Source organism: Brienomyrus brachyistius, chromosome 13 (assembly GCF_023856365.1).
Source record: "Brienomyrus brachyistius isolate T26 chromosome 13, BBRACH_0.4, whole genome shotgun sequence".
Classification (NCBI taxonomy): Eukaryota; Metazoa; Chordata; class Actinopteri; order Osteoglossiformes; family Mormyridae; genus Brienomyrus; species Brienomyrus brachyistius.
Genome location: NC_064545.1, coordinates 7,392,216 through 7,410,926, shown reverse-complemented (window position 1 = coordinate 7,410,926; position 18,711 = coordinate 7,392,216). Strand labels below are relative to the sequence as shown.

Here is an 18,711-nt window from a genome sequence, read left to right as displayed (position 1 = left end):
CGATCAGACAGACACAGAGGGCAAGTTTAAACGTCGCCCTGTAGATATGAACACTCAAAGCACCACAGTCATCGTCTATAAGTCTACTGGCAAAACCAGCCCTCAAAATGTCCATATGCATGTTTCGATTCCACGAGACAGATCAAATTTAATGTAGCAGTAACGCATAACAAACCATGGCAGGTGTGGACAGCAACGTACACTTGAGAAAGCAGGGGCCGCCAATCCCTGGAACAACTGGGGGTTACGGGCCACGCTCAGGAGCCCAACCACTTAAAAAAATCACTCCATCCTGGGCCGTAGCCAACTAATAGGTCATTTTTTAAGAACTAAAAATAAAATTTGAAGCTAAATATTCACCTGAATAAATTAGGCTAAAGTTTTAAATAATTATTAAAAAAATAATGATCATCTTATAAGGGGGATGGTATCAATAATGTGATTAATGAGTCCAGGACCTCATATCCTCATATCCTGCCCACAACCCTGATTTCACCAACTTTAAGATTAGAACCGACGGCCTTCCGATGCCAGGCACAGATTCCAAACCTACAGACCTACATCCGCCCTGAGGATAAAGTAACGATGTAACACTGAGTGAATGTTTCATATGTCGGAAATACCATCCAAACGTTCCCGTCAGACGTCTACCCTTTCGGTTACTGGGTATGTCAATGAACTTAACTGACGAAGTAAATGACCAGACTTCAGATACGTATCCGCACATGTGACAGCTTACTGCTGAGAAGTATATTTAGCACATATATGAAAGTGTAACGTGCCCAGCCTTCAGCTACGAGTCAGAGATCTGACTTTCGAAAAGTAATTCTAGACACTTTCTAGATAAATGCTTCTTCTGCAATTGCCTCCATAAAAATCCTTTGAGTTTGGGACAGTAGGGGAGAGCAGACATGTTATAGCTTTTTACATGCTGAAAGCGCATAAACCAGAAATGTTCTACATAAGTGTTTCATATTCTGAGAGTCTTATGGCCTTGAGACAAATTTGCCGATCAGGTTGAGGCCTCAGTCCTCGCAGGGTGCTCTCCCAAATTTGGGTTTGTACCAAAAGTCAGATTTACACTTCATAATCCCGGCTCTTCATCCACGGATAAGCGGGCTTCAGTGCTAAGTATCCAGAAATGATTCCGAACCTTAAATAAAAATGCCTATTTCATAATTTTTTTTAACTACTAAAAACACATCTCTAGCACATTCTTATTTTAATCCATGAATAAGTACTGCTGCAATAAAAGCAGGAATCTTTCAAACAGTGTCCTCACACACCACAATGTGTAACTGTGAGCTGGTTCTCACACTATTACATACCAGGCACATTCCATTACTTTGCGAGCAGCAACCTCTAGGGTCATGGATTTGTCAATGCAACAATTTATCTTTGTAGTAATGTGCGTTAGGCCTCGTCCAGCTATGTCAGAACACTCAGTATATCAAATACTGATAGTTCATTATGGTCTTAATCCCTTATGGATTGTTTGGCTTAACATGTGAGGCCAAGATGGTGTTTTTGATGCATCTTTTTAAAGAAACACCCTCAACATTCCTTCATATTAATCATCCAGCAATGCATCATTCAAAGGGTGAACTCTGACAATGACATTTATTTTGTTAAAATGTTCATTTTGGTATTTCAGCTGATTTTACATTTTTTAAATTATATACCAACACGTACAGCTTGAACATTCAAACAAAACCATGCTACAAATGAAGTCTGCAGGACAATGCAATACAAACATGAAAACAAAAGTTTCCATTGAGGTTTCAAATATCCTATTATTTTTAATCATAAAATACATACATAACTGCAATTTTACAGTCCAAATCACAAAGGATTCCGAACAGCCACACGATAACGGTAGGCATACAGGACCACGTTACTAAAAACCGTGTCTGGAAGCAGGCTGACGTGGGTAAATGTAAATGGTCAAAAAACATGATATCAGTAAATTAAATACAGAAAGATGCTGCACGGGACAGACCAAAGGTCCTCCCCTTTAATGAACTAACCTGTGAAAAGTTCCATTTCACGACAAAGAAAATGCTTCTGCAGTATGCGCACGCTGTTTGGCTATCTAAGTGTAAGTCAGGGTTTATAAAAATGGCATGTCACTGACTGCCGTCAGGTTTTCGTGGCCCTCAGAAGGTTAGCTTACCGGCGAGATGACGCTTGCCGTCGCGAGCGGGTCAGTCCCGCAGATGTACACTGACTATGCTGGTGGAGTTACGAGATGTCAGGCAGAGGAGAAGCAGGACCTTCCCGCAATATTAATGCCAAATATGTCCCCAGCAGTCTATAGGTTGAATTTGGGGCAAGCCCCCAAATGTGACTCGCTTTTGGCCACTGAGACTCCTTCCGAGAATCCCTCCCCTCAACTCCCACTGCCAGCAACAGATCCCACTGAACAGGTCCTCAATCTGCACATTACTTGGCAACAGAGCCTGTTAAGCAGTATAGCAACGTTCATCCGAGAAAAGTCGAAAACCTGAGCGGGGCGGGGGGCAACAAAATGAACTTCAAGCATTATTAATTATTATAGCAGCTAACAAGGGAAAACAAACTAAGTCACTGTACATGTCATAATGAAGGGAAAAAAAAGACAGGTCACCACATACTACGCTGCTCTCAAAATCTCCTTCTGCTGGCCGTACTACTCTCCTGCTTGTGTGCTTTACCATCCCCATGACATTCGAGGATAAAACCATTATGGCGCCGGTATGTAAGGTGCCGCATGATAGGTCTGTGTCATAGGTCTATGTGATAGGTCTATGTGAAATCCACACGAGCCCCTCTCAGTGCACCTGACCGAAACCGGAAACCAAATATCCTTTTTTTACCCTATGGAAACCAAATACATGACTCATGCATGCCTTCAACCTGCAGTTCCCACTCTAACTTAATTATTATTATTATTTTTTTTACATATTTATATCTTTTTACCGTATTAATTCAAGATTAAAACCCACAACATCTGTACAAGCCTATAGAGGATAATATTTACTGGCTTTTTAGAGTCTACTGCAACAAAAATTCCTTTCTATGGAATTTTTTATGGAGATTGATCATTTCTTGGCATTGTTGTCCAGCTGAAAAAGGCCCAGAATGTCAAGCATGGCCTGTTTGATGTTGCTTCCAAAGCGATGAGAGTCCTGATCAGGAGGAGAGAGGAGAAAAAAAAAAAACACTTAGCAATTGGTATTCAGTCAATACCATAGTTGGACATAATGACAACACTGTAAATGTATCAAAAAAAAGAGACTTTAACTTAAGAAGTTGTATCATAATTCTGATCCAGTATCCCATGCCAGAGGGCCTTGTTAAAAAATAGCACAGTGGCAGACTACTCACAGTCTCCGAGCTGGACAACTTGCTGGATATGTGGAAGTTAATGAGGTTTTCCCCCAGGATGATGTATGACACCCCATAGCCATCATCCGCCACCTGTTATGAGGCAGAGCGATCAATTCATTGCTTTGCATGGCAGCTGTCTAGTAAACCAGGTTTGACTATTTAAGGAGCTAGTGTCATTTTACAAATAACCCAACAGCACAGCCTCACAAACAGAATCTGCGGAGCTTATAAACTGCAGTTAGCAACACGATTATCCGTTTACCATTCGCGAATCCATCTAGCTTCCCTGATACTTTTCATCTGTTACACTCGTACTTTCGGACAGCTTTTACAATTTTAAATGTTCTAGCGCTCCAAAGGTTTCCAGGTCCTTCGTGGAGTGTAACGTGTGAGCTTGGAAGGAGATGGAGACTCACTGGACCGAAGCCACCACCGCTGGAAGCCCGTTCTGGGTGATTCAGGAGGTCGAAGAGCTCGGCTTGCTGCAGGGGGGTCTGACTGGTGGACAATCGCCACGGTTCTGACAGTACCTTTCGAAGGAGAGAAGAGATTATGCGTTCGCTGCACTGGCAGCATATAAATTTGAAATCACACATACTTCCTCCTCACATTGGAATGCAAATATTGGCATGATGCTTTGCGAATGGCACCGTTGCCAAAGTTCCCTGAAGGGTCGAAGTCCCAGTGACGTATATTAGGACTGTAACTTTACACGTATTTCTCATGTGAAATTCAGTTACATCATTCTCACTTTGGGACCCAAAATGAAACAAATGAGAAGAATGATTTCTTGACAGGGAAGGAACCTAAATTCACAAGCAGATATTAAACATCAGGGTTAGTGCCCAGACATCCTCTTCAGACAGCTTCCTCTTGCATCCCCAGTTACTCCTGTTGGATGTGTTCCATCCTTCATGATGGTCTGCTGACATCACTCTTTTGACCTCAAATGCGCCTCCATTATGATGCGTGTATTGCAATACTTTATGTACAGCTGCACTATTGCTCTGCTAATTCATCCTTCACACTCTGCTGTTACTGATGCAAAATCAGTGAAGAATGACCACCAGGTTGTGCATATATAGAGGTGAAGCCACCAACACTATTTTGACCAGTGTATTGGTTTCATTGTCTAACCCCTGTATATTATGCTGCTTGTGACTGAAATTATAGGAGCACAAAGACTGAGGGAGTCTGTTTAAAAAGGCAGGACATGATACTTAATATTTACTCACCTCCTTGAGGAAGGGAGACTCGACCCCAAGGTATTTGGACACCACATACAGGCAGAAGAGATGGCGATCAATGCCTTGACCAGTCATGGCCAGACGATACATCTGCTGGTGCTTTTCTGCTGCGATCTTCAGCAGCTTCAACCGCTGCTCCCTCTAGTGGTGAAGGAGGGGGGAAGAGAAGAGACGTGTTTCCGCCTTGCCAACATCATGCTTCATACTGACGTCGTGTCGCCAAGACCGGCCCCTTACCGTCTCATCCCTCAACATGGAGCGAACAAACTCGCAGGTCTCTATCGTGCAGGAGCGCACAGTTTCGGTGCGTCCCTCCCTGAACAGACGTGTCATGGAGGCCTCGTATGTAAGGCAGAATGTTCCCTTGTCCTACACGACAGAAAAATGCTCTATCAGCGCTAGCAGTCAGATTGGCTGTTTAAATACACTCCTAACTTAACAACCACAACGACAATTAAAACCAAGCGGCGTGTTTTCATATTTGCTGGTGTGTTTTGCACTTCAGGGTTTTCGTACAAGGGTGACATTCATACAACATCTAAATTTGGTTGACACAAACCCACCAGTACAGCAGACTTGAAATATCGGTAAGAAGCGGCTCCTTGCTTATCGACCAACTCGCTTAACTACCCAATTGTAGGAACGGAACTCGGTCGTTAAGTGAGGGGTTTCTGTATTGGTTCATTATGAAAAACTTTAATTACTCTACAGGCTTTGTTCACTTTGCTATTATGTTAACATTTTTAGCGCCAGCCCTGCTGTAGCTGGGGTGAACCGGACAGGACCTGTCGTGCGGCATTTGGACTCACCCTGAAGTGGGCCAGCTGCAGGGCAATCTGGATGAAGGCATCCGGGCTGGTCTTGCACTTCTTGATCAGCCCCTTCCCAAAATTCCTGAAGGGGATGATGTGCGAGTCGACGTCATCGGCCAGTGCCTTTGCCATGGCCAGGGAACTGGAGATTGCTGCCTGGCACTAGGGTGAGGCAGCAAAAACACACGATGCTCAGCATAGAAAGATGACACCCCAGCAGTTCTGCTACTCCCGGGCCCAAACGGACATAACAAGTCAGAGCTAAATAAAACTCGTTTCCAATGTAAGGTGGAAGTCTCCGGATCCCTCATCATTATTCAAGAACAAGGAATCAGTAGAAACTTCAGTTGTATAAATGAGTGTAATTACACTGCGAGTATCAGGGTCACAATAAATTAATTCCAGGACAGAAATATATATATAAATATATTAATATTACAGAAAATAACCCCTGAGTAATCTTCTAAACAGAAATAAGTGCATAACAAAGAAAGGGCCAAAACTACCATGAAAATCTTCCAAATTGTCCACAATCAATCATAATTTTTACACTGGGGTGTAAATGCAATAGATGTAGAATATCAGTGCTCCACACTGACTTTTCCAGTAGCAGCACTGGTGCTACCAACATTCTCAGTTGGTCGCACCGGCATATGATTGGGTTGCACCCTTTTTTTTTGGTGCAGCATGGTATCAATCAATGACCTTGCCTGCTGACGAATAGCTGTCCTAATTTGCACACCCTAGTTGTTGTACTGATGAAAGATTGACAGTTACCCCTTCACATTAGTGACTTAGGCACAGCAGATCCCCACCAATGTGACAATCTGTGAATAATACTTGCCCCCCACCAACCTCAATACATAACAGTCTGCTAGCATGAACATTAACATAAGAAGGTATTACCAATTTCTAAACAAACAGTTCTGCAGTTCAGCCCTGAATATGCATGATGTTGGTGATGATGGCTGTGTGATGTTGACATCAGCTTATAGTAGACAAAGCAGCATCATCCATCCATCCATCCATCCATCTTGTGTACTTGCTTGTCCTGTGCAGGGTCAAAGGAGTCCAGAGCCTCTCTCTCTGAAGCTATGCGTGCAAGGCAGGGAACAACCCAAAGGGGGCGCCAACCCATCACATGCGCAGACACAGACACACACCTATGGACAATCTGGCAGCTCCAATTCACCTAAGAGTATACACATCTGCCTGGGAGGGCACCATGTGCCCGTCTCAGAAGAGTCAGGTGACCTTTAGGGACTGCATGCTGTTTTCCTTGTTGTGACCCAACACCCCTTCTGGTTTTTAACTACCGTTTCATCTGAAATGCATTTATTTACTTCTTTCTCCCATTCTGGAATACAACCCTCCCCCCACACCCCCGGGGAACATTTTCAGGAAACTCACACAGTAAGTGATAAACAGCAGGCAATCCTGTCAGTGACTGGCACCACAAAACCACAGAGACAGATTCTTGCCTCACCTCAGCCGAGATGTCCCACTGCAGCCTCTGGGGGCCTGGCAGGCTGGGGTGGGGGTCACCCTTGCAGTGCCCTTCCTCTGTATAACCCAGCTTCACAGGGTCCATTGACAGCACATGCTACAACACAAGCCATTATGACATAGCAAGGTCATTCATTTCAAATCACCTGCATGCTTTAAAATTCTGCAGACAAAATGACTAGGTATGGGAACCTGGAGAATCTAGGTGGTTCTATAACCATGGCAAGACATTCAGCTGGATCTGTGCCAAGGATTTGTGCCTTTGCTATTTAATGCAGGGCCTCCTCCCTTACCTCCCATAGGTGGCCTACGATTGGCGCATCTGCCCAGGAGTGCTCAGCATTCAGCCCCATTGTACCATTCTTGTAAATGATGAGGTTGAACGACTTGTCGAACCACCTGGAGAAAACGAAGCCGGGGATGAAACGCAGCGCTGCAGGTTGCATTAGGACTTCAGAACCTCAGCGATTCACCAGCAGCTTAAGAATCAGGAGAAGCTGGAATCCGAGTTGTGCAGAACCCAAAGGGTGGAGGTTCACGCTCAGAGTTGGCAACACTTGTTGCCATGCGAGTGAGCTTTCGAATGAATCCATATTCAGTTCATTCTGAATCGCATATTAGCATTTTCTTCGTTGGAAACACAAACGGGCCATTTACGACAGAACTGACCTATCGTAGCACTTTCCGTGCAGAAGAGACTTGGCGTAGCGATCCAGGGAGCGGACAGGGTTGTCGGCTTCGTAACGCTGTTCTGTGTCATCCAGGGTTACGAAGAAGGCGGCCTTCTCCACGCAGTCCAGGGACTGCTTGTTCTTGCCTTTGGCGAAGTACGTTGAGCGTGCTTTGGCCCAGGGCACCCTGGGAGCAGAGAGAAATCAATTGTGTCGGTAGGTATACACACAGATTTCGGCGCCATGACATTTTTACAATGCCCAGCCCAGGACCAGTGCTTTGATGTTTGATATAGATTATAATTAAAGTTAATTCCTGCATCACGGTGGCTGGGCATCGCACCTGTCCCCGGCGGTCAGGGCGGCCAGCGTTTCCTCTCCTGGCTGCGGCTCCGACTTATCCCCCAGGATGCGTTCCATCTGCTGCTCGATCTCCCTAGGCCGGAGCAGCCGCCCGTCGTAGAACATGGGAACCTTGAAATAGCGCCCCTTGTGGTACACCATGATGTGCTTGCTGTCATTCATGTGCTGCAGGATGTCTGCTCTCACGGGGCGGGTGGGGGGAACCATGCAGGTGAGAGGTGGCCGTTATCATCTCGTCATCTGGGTCTTCCTTGTAACACTAAACGCTCTCCACAGTAAGATTAAGATTGACTTTATTGGTCGCAAGGGGAAATTCTAGAGTTCATAGGCTATGCTGTTTATGACTGTCAAGGAATTAAGCACACACTGGACATTCTGATCTGCAGAGGAAACCACTGGAAGACTGATCTTTCACGGGGGTATTATCCCACTGTGGATAAATAAAACCCATCTAACTTTGGCAGACCTTCTCCAAATGAAGAACAAGAAGATAAAAAGGGGACTAGATTCACTAAATTTGTAGACATACAGTTTGCAAAGAAAATCGGCAAAGGCTGCAAAAAACATGCAAGAAACTGTCATTGATACCCTTAGTTCGATACTTAAGATGTTCATTTCCAGAGCAATTCTAGTTTCCATTCATCCTAAAGTCAAAGATTTTTTTAAAAGAATTGACTTGGAAGACATAAGCCATCTAGGTTTGTAGACATACAGGGAAAGACAGAGTGAGATGCAGAGGGAATGACCATCAAGGAGCCAAACCGTTGTTTCATGTTCATGCACGTATCTCCAAATGAGGGGGAAAGAGCTTCTTTCACTCTCACACTTTCATTTTTGATGGAAGCTGCAGTCGCCCCCTTAAGCCAATGAAGTCTCACATGAAACAAGGGTCAACAACATGAAAGGAACCGGTGAAGGGGACCTTGAGTTAAGACACTTTTCCTTTGGGCTGCTGTCCAGGAAGAACGAAAAACAAACAAACGAAAAAACCTTCTCGCACCCAGGCAGACTTTAAATTCCGGTCACTTTGCCCTACTATGTGTATGTCCAAGCTTCAGAGTCACTAAATATCAGATTGATTCATTTATTTCTACCCACAGAACTTCACACACTAGACTTTCCATGCAAACTGGACACTCATAAGAGCGTTTGCAAATTGTCACATGCTGGACTGCTTTATCTGCTTTGCGGAACACTGCAAACGTTTCCTAGATGCTGAATTACGTAAACATCCTCAAGTTATCAGTTAGTAACACAGCAAGCTGCTTCCTACTAGCAGGTGTTTGCTTTTTGGTATGAAGTCCACAGCGTTTATGGTAGAATCAAAGCTTTGTCTTAAACAATAAGCAGCGTTTAAAATTGGTACATGGGTGTGACACTCCTTACTGTCTAAATAGTCCATGACCAAGGGCTGTGTAAATAAAACCCACTCTACCTTCGACTTTGAACTTTTTGAGGAAGCTGTAAATTCAAATTTATAATTTCCAATGTATTTTTTTTTGGGGGGGGGGGGTGTTAAGATTAATGATTAGATATGATGACTCATGTATGGACTATGACGGTGCTCACCCAGTACGCTACCAGCAAAGGCATTATGGGAATATGCTAATTGATGGCGAAAAACAGTGAACGCTCAGACAGCCCTCTGTGCCTCCAGCCCACAAACACCAGTGATCCAATCGAGTTTAGCAGAGTCCCTAGTCTTAGCCATGTGACTAAGACTGCATGCGGGCACCGTGGCCACCGGGGGTTAATTAAAAAAAAAACAAAAAAAAACAATAGGTGCTTGAGAAGCAGGGCGAATGAGAGGCGGGGCTATAACTCTACCTGTTTCTAGCCCTGGGATGCGACTGGTGTTGAACATACGCTCATATTGGGACGAGCACATTGGAATAGTGTTTTGAAGCATAAGCTGTAAAGCAAAAGGAAAGAATCAAAAAAAAAAATAAAAATAAAAATAAATTAAAAAACAAAATGAAAAAGAAGACGACCCAAGAAGCCAAGCCTGACGAGGCCACAAGGACACCTAAGGAATGGGAACAAGGGAGACGATGTAGGCGAGAGGATCCGATGGAGATTGGAGAGTTAGGAAGACTCAGAATGCCTGGAATAGACCCAAGCAGCAGGGAAGACTATGCACAAAAAAATTAAAAATGGAATAATTAAAAACAAAGAATGAAGGACTGTGGGACTTGAAATGATGAGCATATAGAATCTTCAGGATCAAAGGATCAAAGGCACAGGACACATGACCAGCCTCTGCCAATCACCAAAAGCTCCACAGGACACATGACCAGCCTCTGCCAATCACCAAAAGCTCCACAGGACACATGACCAGCCTCTGCCAATTACCAAAAGCTCCCTGTACACCATTCATTGTCTGAAAGTTTCCAATATGGTACAAGGTCCAGTAAGAAATCGAACTGAATAAGCAAATGGAAGGCCTCAAAATGGTAACGAAGACATTTTAGGCACAATTCAGTAACAATCTTCTCCTGGAGTAGTTTAAAATTTGTACTGTTGTCTGAGTTGAACTGAGGCCCATCTACTGCTGATTGGCAGGCAAAGCAGTGTCACTGCACTGGCGACACTGGGCAGAGGACCGACAGGTGTCCTATGCCCTTGTAAGGTCAAGGGATAAGGTGCGAAGTTTCAACGTCCTCCTCTTACCTGTCTCGACGCCGGGGATTCGGGAGGTATTAAACATACGCTCCCACTGAGCGGAGCAGAGGGGGACTCTGTTTTCCAGTGCGTAAATCTGTACCACAAGCGTAAAAAACACCACATCCAAGAGCAGAAGACAAAACAGAACAATGTCTACCTGAAGGGAATCTTAGAAACATGCAGAGTTCAGAGGAGAAGAGCACAAGACTGAAAAAGAAGGAAAGCGAATTGTACATCAACCCTCCCCGCCATCCCAACGCCTTGAATGTTCTTGCCGTACCCTGCATAAAAGTAACATGTTCAGATTACATGTTTCACTAAATGTTAGTACAGTGAAGTTCCATAGAAAACATCAAGACCACTTAAAGCTGAAGGAAAAAAAACACTGTAAACGCCAACAATGAAAAGATTAAATTTACCCAAATAAAACAAGCATAGAATTATACTCAGAAGTCAATTAAAGAATGACATCATTCAGAGGAAATGCTACTGAGATCTATCTACTAGCTTCAAGACAAATTAAAAAAGAAACTACTAACTAAGGCTAGTAACTAACCATGCTTATGAACTCAGCAAAGCTCTTTAGTCATGTGCTCATCTCACTGCATAAAAACACTTATCTTGAAGGACACATGGCCCTGTGCCAGAGTTAACTAAAAATGCTTTGGCCAGATAGGACTCAGGGGACAAGAACCATAAGATTAAGAAGCCAAGCAGGTTCAAAGTTACTTGGTAGCCAATGGGCTTTGGAGACATTAAGAGGTCCTGGTGATCCCTCAAGCTAATTTGTCACTTGTGGTGTTACTAGAGAACAGGAAGTCTTACCGGTTTGATCTGTGCTCTGTCTAACTTCCTTCTGTACAGCATGATGGCATGAATGGAATTTCCAGCTCGAGCTGCTTGCAGGTTGGTAGGGAAGACATAAAGGAAGTCCTGGAAAAACAGGAACACGACAGTCATGCTATGTCAAATCTGGAAATCAAGCCTACATATTATCAATGCTGCCATCGTGAACCTCTTGAAAGTCAATAAGTGCACTTCAAAATATTCCCATGAAGCGTCAGAGGAGTGAGATTCATCCATTCGTGGCACAGAGTGACACTGTGTCCTAACCAGGCGTGTCATGTTGAGTTGGCTGTGGATTATAGGAGGCCAGCATTCATTCTAGTGCAATGGCTGATGAACAGGCAACTGGTACAACCCGTATAATGTCCCTTCCCCCCTAGTTTAATCAATGTAATCCATAATAACCCAAAGAAAAATATTTTTTGTCTGTCAGTAGTGAGATTGACAGGTTTCTAAAGAGCATTAAACAAACTTCAGTACACAAGATTAGCACTAGTGACTGTTTCAGGACTCACTTGACAGACAAGTTGTACAAGTTCTCCTTTAAATTTATTCTGCAGAAGAACTGGCTTTTTATACAAAGTCCAGTTTGAGGACCCTATTCAGATGAAAATGAGGGAAGAATGGAGACTAAACAGGATCACTCGCCCCTTCTGTCTTCTTTAATCTTCATGTTCCAGCCACATAATGCATACATTCACTACACTGTGTCCCAAATTAAATGGTGCACAGTTGAAATCAATGCTCCATGTGCCTCACTTGTAATGTTCCATTGGACAAAAGCGATCTGCTATATAAACAAATGCAGATAAATGATTTAGCCAGAACTTCTAGTTCCCAGTTAAGCTTGCTTACTGTGAAAAAAAGATATATAAACAAATGATTAACCTTCTTCCCTCAGGGGATAAATGATCTTTACTTATCCAGTGGAAAGTCAACAGCAGTAAAAAGTTCTTACCATCGCATAGTAGTTACTGTTAACCATAATGGGTCCACGACCTCGGAGGTAAATGTACTCTTCCCACCAGTCACTGACCTACGGAGACAAGTGCAGGAAATGTGTCCAGGGGAACTACGCTGCACATTCTACAGAGTGTGGAGCGAAAAGCTGATTTATGGACAGAACAGGTAACTTACATAATTTGAGGCCCACCAGGATTTCAGCTTCAGGTACCACTGCAGTTTTGGGCCCAAGTTCTTCTCAAAATCCTTTGCCAAACCCTCCATCCTTTTGTACTTTTCGTCATCCATAAGCGGACGAACGGAATCAAGATACTACAAACGAGATGGAAAGGAAGAATGGACAGTGGGTGAATGTTTTTTGCTCAGTAAATAATAAAATCACTATTTATTTGGAAGAGCGTTTTTAATTGCTTTTCTCCGTTTCACCTCAAGCAGCACGCTGGAATTTGCAAATGCGTTTGATGGAATGGTGCGATTTCTTGACGTTCCTCCTCTCAGCATGATCTGACTTCAGCATTTGCTCAATGGTCATGAACCACAACATTGGATTTTCACGCCATTGTCTCACCTTTACAGCATATCTCTGACCTACTATCGATCCCGCGTCAGCTGCTCAAAGCGATTAACAGTGAGCTACATCAGCAGTCACCTGCTTGCTACCTTTTTTTTCCACGTTAAAAATTACGACGACTCAGTCAAAACACCACGTTCTGGGGACACTAGGACAAACAGGTCTAATGAAAATCCCTGGTGATAAGCTACATTACACACATGTGCTCTAGCAATGAGAAATCAGACCTGATCCGGTCGAATCCAAAAAGGTCAACTTCTTGGCTCTCCCTTGTTCAGGGGGCATGAGAACAGGACGTTCGAGCACGTGCCGCTGGGCAAGAAGAGCAGGCATTCACCTACCCGGCTCATTGTGTCCTTCACTGGAGGCACAGGCAGCCGTGGCAGAGAGTTCTGAAAACTGTAGAGCATCGGATTTCGGCCAGAGAACACCTTCACTAACACCTAGCAGGGAAGCAGAGAGAACAAGGATGGGGCAGATGTAATTAGCACTCACGTTGGTCGCTAATGCAAACAACGCTAGAGTGAATTCCTTCTTAAAGAAATACACACACATATATACGATTTGCAGTATATTACTCCACCGTCCCGTGACCATCAACTCACCATCCATATCCGTGTTCTCCAGGAGACCGTTCCGTGACGGGCATACATCCAACCATGCCAAGAGAGCAGGCATTTGAGAGCGTTCCTCATGATGAAGATAATGGTGACCCACAGCCCCGTACCAACCAGCACACCTCCCACCACACGCTGGCTGTTCTCCGACAGGTACCTACTGCGGGACCAGCGACAAGGGCACAACATCATCGGCTGCACGAAAGTACGAGTTAGCAGCCCCTCGTTAGTTTTCTGTTCTTCCTAAATCCCCACTTCAACATCGCCCTCGTGATGCTGCACCAATAGCAATTCATGAGGTCTTTCTCAATACTGAATATTAACAATAACCTCTAAAACTGTTTCTCACAAGAACCAGACAAAATCTGTCTGTCTTAATGAAAAATATCTTAAAGGGAACGTGTAATTAAATTTTGCTATCCTTGAAAATTCCCCTAATGTCAAATACATGCATTGCCACTTCATAGTATACACTCTGCAGGAAAGACTGAAGTTCACCGAATCTTAGCATTCTGTGAATATTCAGGTTTATCCCAGGAAGTGCCAAGTCATACACAAGGACAACGGGAAAACTTCCCCAAGCACACAAAGTTAAATAGGTGAAAGTTCATTGGGTGTTGACAAAACTTTAGTATATTTGCAGCGACGTATCCTACAAATGACCTCTGCTCCATTCAAGTCACTCAACCTGAAAAACAAAACCTTCTGAAGTCCTGGTTCTGTTCCCGCGCAAACAAGTGCCAATGCAGAACGGCAGCCGCCGTGAAATGTGGCATTACCTGACTGGGAGGTGCATCCCCAGTTTGTCAATCAGCCCGAGTGTGGGGTCCATACGTGCATATTTGGTTGAAGACATGTACCCCACCACTACCACCAAGAACCCTGAAGGACTTCCAGGGTAGACCCCAGTCATTATCCCATTCTGCAAAAAAAACACACACACACACACAGAGGGACACAGTATTTGCTTGGTGCCTGTAGCATTATACTTCTCAGTCATAATTAAACGTCTATGAATGTGAACAGTGTTTATAAGGACATTTAGCTATACAGACGGCCCCCAGGTTACGATGGAGTTATGTTCCAAAAAACCAATTATAAGGAGAAAATATAGTAAGAAGTAAATGTATTTGAATACAGTGCAACTAGCCTAACAAACATCATAGCCTAGCCTAGTCTACTTTAAACATACTTAGGAAACTTACATTAGCCAACAGTTGGGCAAAATAATTAACACAAAGCCGATTTAATAATAAAGTGTTGAATATTTCATGTAATTCATTGAATAACTGTAAGTGAAAAATGGAATGGAATTGGAATACCCATCGTGAAGCCGATATATCGTAACACGGACCATCGTAACCCAGGGGGCGCCTGTATAATCATTTAGAACATTTAGCTAAACAGTCCAGTCTTAATTCATCAGGTACTGCAGCTACCCTCTAAACCAGTGTTTCTCAAGCTGGTCTTCAGGGACTCATAGACAGTCCATGTTTGGAGTCCTGTGAGGGAGCAAAAATGGTGATTGTCTGGCAGGGAACTGGGAAGGAGCAAAAACGTGGACCAGCTGTAGGATTCCTGAGGACTGGATTGTGAAACATTGCTCTGTATTACAGGTGTAGGTACAGAGCGATGGGACGCACCTTAAAGCGAATAAACCTCTTCTTCCAGGAGTGGAGGCCAGAGAGGTAAATCTGCCGGAGCGCCTCGTGGCTGAGCTGGAGGTCGATGCCATCGGGGCCGACTGTGAACTGGAAGGCTACAGCCTGGTGCGCTTCTGCCATGATGGTGACTCACGATAGCTGTGGAGACAACAGAGAAGCGACACGCTCATTCACCTGCCCTTTAAGTGGTAAAAACGAATAAACTCCTATTCCTTTAAGAGAGAAACCAAATGTTTTGCTTTGGTTCCTTGTAAACCGTTATTTAATGTCACAACTTCCATTCCACTTCCCCCACAGAAAACCTTTGCCAACAAGAAAACGATAATATTCATCAAATAATATGGAATAAAAAAAAATGTAGAAGTTCTGGTGACTGATTTATGGTAACTGCCTAACCTGCAAGCGAGTATTGACCGAGTCACAGAGATCATATACCACGCTGATGCAAGAAAGTCTGAATCAATACCAATGAAAAACAAACTTTCAAACATGCCAACTGATAAAGTTTATGGAAGAACTGAAGAATGACTCGACACATCATCCTTTAAAACGCCATATACCATTTTACAAAGGCTACTGGAAACATGCATTCAAGGGACAATAAAACAACACTAGTTTAAAAAGTTAGCAATACACTTGCTTACAAGCTTTTAGAAAGAAATGTAATTCACATTTAAATACAATAAATGTAGATATATGGATGTATAGATGAAAAATATTAACTTTTATGGGTCACACAGTGAAGCTCACTGGCTATTTTCCCTTCGACTTCACTCACTGCAGCACTGAGTGCCAGCAGGAGCAGAAGTTAGGGAGCTTATCAGAGTGAAACTTTTATTGCATATCTGATTTCAATTGCATGTTTCTTTGCTAGTAACTGCGATGTGATGTTTACATAATCGTTTTTAAGAGAGTCCTCCTTAAATGCTGAGCTATTCTTAGCCACATCATTGTACTTACTAACAGTGCTTCAGCCACCGAAGCTCATCATTAAATACGCACACACTTGTCTACAAGTCTGGAACTTGAAATAAATCACAATAAGATGGTTGAATAATTTTTCATAATCCATCCATCCATTTTCCAAACCGCTTATCGTTCTGGGTCGCGGGAAGTCCGGAGCCTATCCCGGAAGCAATGGGCACGACGCAGGGAACAACCCAGGATGGAGGGGGGCAGCCGTTTTTCATAATATAATTTGCAAATAGTAATTCGGAGATTAGGGTAACTGAAAACAAACCGTGCACAACCAATAATTAAACTTGATAATACGCTGCAATATTTATACATCTCCCATTGTTTAACAAATTATTTGGGGGTTTCCCGAAGGGAAAGGATCCGGATGACCCGAATTAAAGATTCAGGACGACCTATTATTAGGTGACTCCCTTGGCGTGATCACATAACATAACATCACTTTACTAAGGAACTACGAACTTCATATGGATATTTTTTATTTGTTCCCCCGAGAACTGGGAGCCGGGGGAGAGGGTAATTCGACATTTGTCAATTTAAGATAAGTTCCTGCAGACTTGGTTGGAAATCCTGGATGCACAAGGAAATTCCACAAACTGCGCGAGCCCCGTGACCATGGAAACGCAAATACGCGAACGCACGCTGGATTGTGCCAAAACGCGTGGATAATCATATTCTCTATGGCAGGAAAATGTGGCATATTACAAAATAATGTATAATGATGTTCAACCGAACTAGTTCATCGATTAAGACACAGCGACGAGCAGAAATTCAGAAGACTTCGCAAAACACGCAGCCTTTGTATGCGTATTTATTTGGGACTTAAAACGATATAAATGTGATAAATGTTCCGAAGCGTGACACCTGAAGGACATGGGGATTGCTATGCGCGACGGCGTTTCCATTCAGTCACATTTCACAAGCGACGCCCATCCCCCCGCAGGAGTTCCGCGGTCACGTGACTCCTCGTGCCTCAGAAAACTAGGGGAAAGGTTACGGCGCGAGACTGGCGCTGCAGCAAAGGGAGCGGAGCAGCCGGCTTTTTTTTTTTTAAACCACGTTACAAAACAGATACACCCACTATATTAAGATAGAATTGTCTTCTTTCAGCTAAGCTTTACACAAAACTAAATCGCGTTTATCGGAAGTACGTTTGTGTATTTAAACAAACGTGTTTTGAATCTTGAAATGCATACACTCAAAAACTGGATATAACCAAGGAAAATGTGTCGTCATGTATCAAAATAAACTCAGTTTAATCAGTGTTACGTAGAAAAAAAATACCAGTGATTTACGAACCACGTGTATGGAAATTGAGGTCTGAATAGCGGATCCGAATGAAAAAAAAACATCCTGAATCTTTGCAAGAGTATGTAAGATTTCACAATAGGAAATAAAAGGTAAAATTGTCTGGCTAGCGGGTTATTTTCCGACCTCATGAATGCGACACCTGTCTGCTGACAACGTAAACAGTCGACAAATTCTTTCACTACTGACCTTGACTAATTTAAACTCCCCATGAACTCGAACCCTATTACTTAATACTGTCTGCTGTTAACGCATAGTCATTGTATATTCATTTGGGGAATACAGGAAATCTGCTGATTTAAAAAAATCTCATTTTACATATTGAATAACACCTGGCGTCGTGCCTGCGTATTAGAATAAACGACCTATTCTGGGCATGACGATATGAAATTATGATCCAAACAATCACTTTGCGACACCACCCTCTGGACCGTATTAAGCAAAGCCGTGTCCGCAGTGTCCGAATACCGGCTAAATGCATCACTGGTGCTTAAAAATCTGGCATTTGGTTTCTTCCTCTTCACATGGATTTTTACAGTACGTACAAAAATCACGATCTTTGTCGGAGAAGGATGCAAAACCTCTCAAACAAAATGCTGTACAGGGTACGCATGTGTTGCAGCCTCACTACCTATGTGGATTAAATGCAAAACTTTACAGAACTGCTTCAGTTTCCAGCAACGGCATTCCTAAAAAAAGGCGTATATACAGATAAACCACCACGTTTTAGGCCCTTATTTCAGAAGACTATCATTAATTGGGAATTCCTTTTGTAAACACCAGATAAAAAGTCAAAGTCAAAACAGAGAATAGTTCAAGTGCGTATGCCGGTGTGTCACATTTGACCACCAGCCGCTGCCCTGAACTGGATGGATACACGTAGCAGCCATATTTCTTTACTTCAAACATCGCGCCGCTGCTATTTCATAAAATCAGGAACAAAATGCAGTCATGTGTGACTTACCTTGATGCTTAAAATAAACGCACTTTCGTCTAGGAGCGTGTATATTTTAGTGATGTTTATGCCCGGTTTGCGTAGACACAGCCCCTTTACCCTACTGCGTCTTCCCGCTGTATGAATGAGAACACAGTATTCACGTTAATACCGCCCCCTGTCAAGCGTCAGACTCTGTAT

General features: G+C 43.4%; 1 protein-coding gene across 2 annotated transcripts; it reads right to left on the bottom strand.

Annotated features, from left to right (window-relative positions):
* Positions 1-1,592: 1,592 nt before the first annotated feature.
* On the bottom strand, positions 1,593-18,700 carry cpt1ab (carnitine palmitoyltransferase 1Ab (liver)). 2 transcript variants are annotated; one of them, XM_048973466.1, is made up of 19 exons: positions 18,541-18,700; positions 15,273-15,431; positions 14,409-14,551; positions 13,618-13,789; positions 13,354-13,455; positions 12,616-12,753; positions 12,437-12,514; positions 11,458-11,565; positions 10,639-10,726; positions 7,949-8,144; positions 7,604-7,792; positions 7,228-7,333; positions 6,915-7,031; positions 5,426-5,590; positions 4,854-4,985; positions 4,605-4,757; positions 3,786-3,899; positions 3,367-3,459; positions 1,593-3,167 (listed from the first exon to the last, which is right to left on the bottom strand). In XM_048973466.1, the coding sequence occupies exons 2-19, from the start codon at positions 15,411-15,413 to the stop codon at positions 3,081-3,083; spliced, it is 2,322 nt and encodes a 773-aa protein (XP_048829423.1). In that variant the 5' UTR covers positions 15,414-15,431; positions 18,541-18,700; the 3' UTR covers positions 1,593-3,080. The 2 variants fall into 2 exon arrangements, with proteins under 2 accessions (XP_048829423.1, XP_048829424.1); XM_048973467.1 differs by lacking the exon at positions 10,639-10,726 and adding an exon at positions 9,796-9,880.
* Positions 18,701-18,711: the final 11 nt, after the last annotated feature.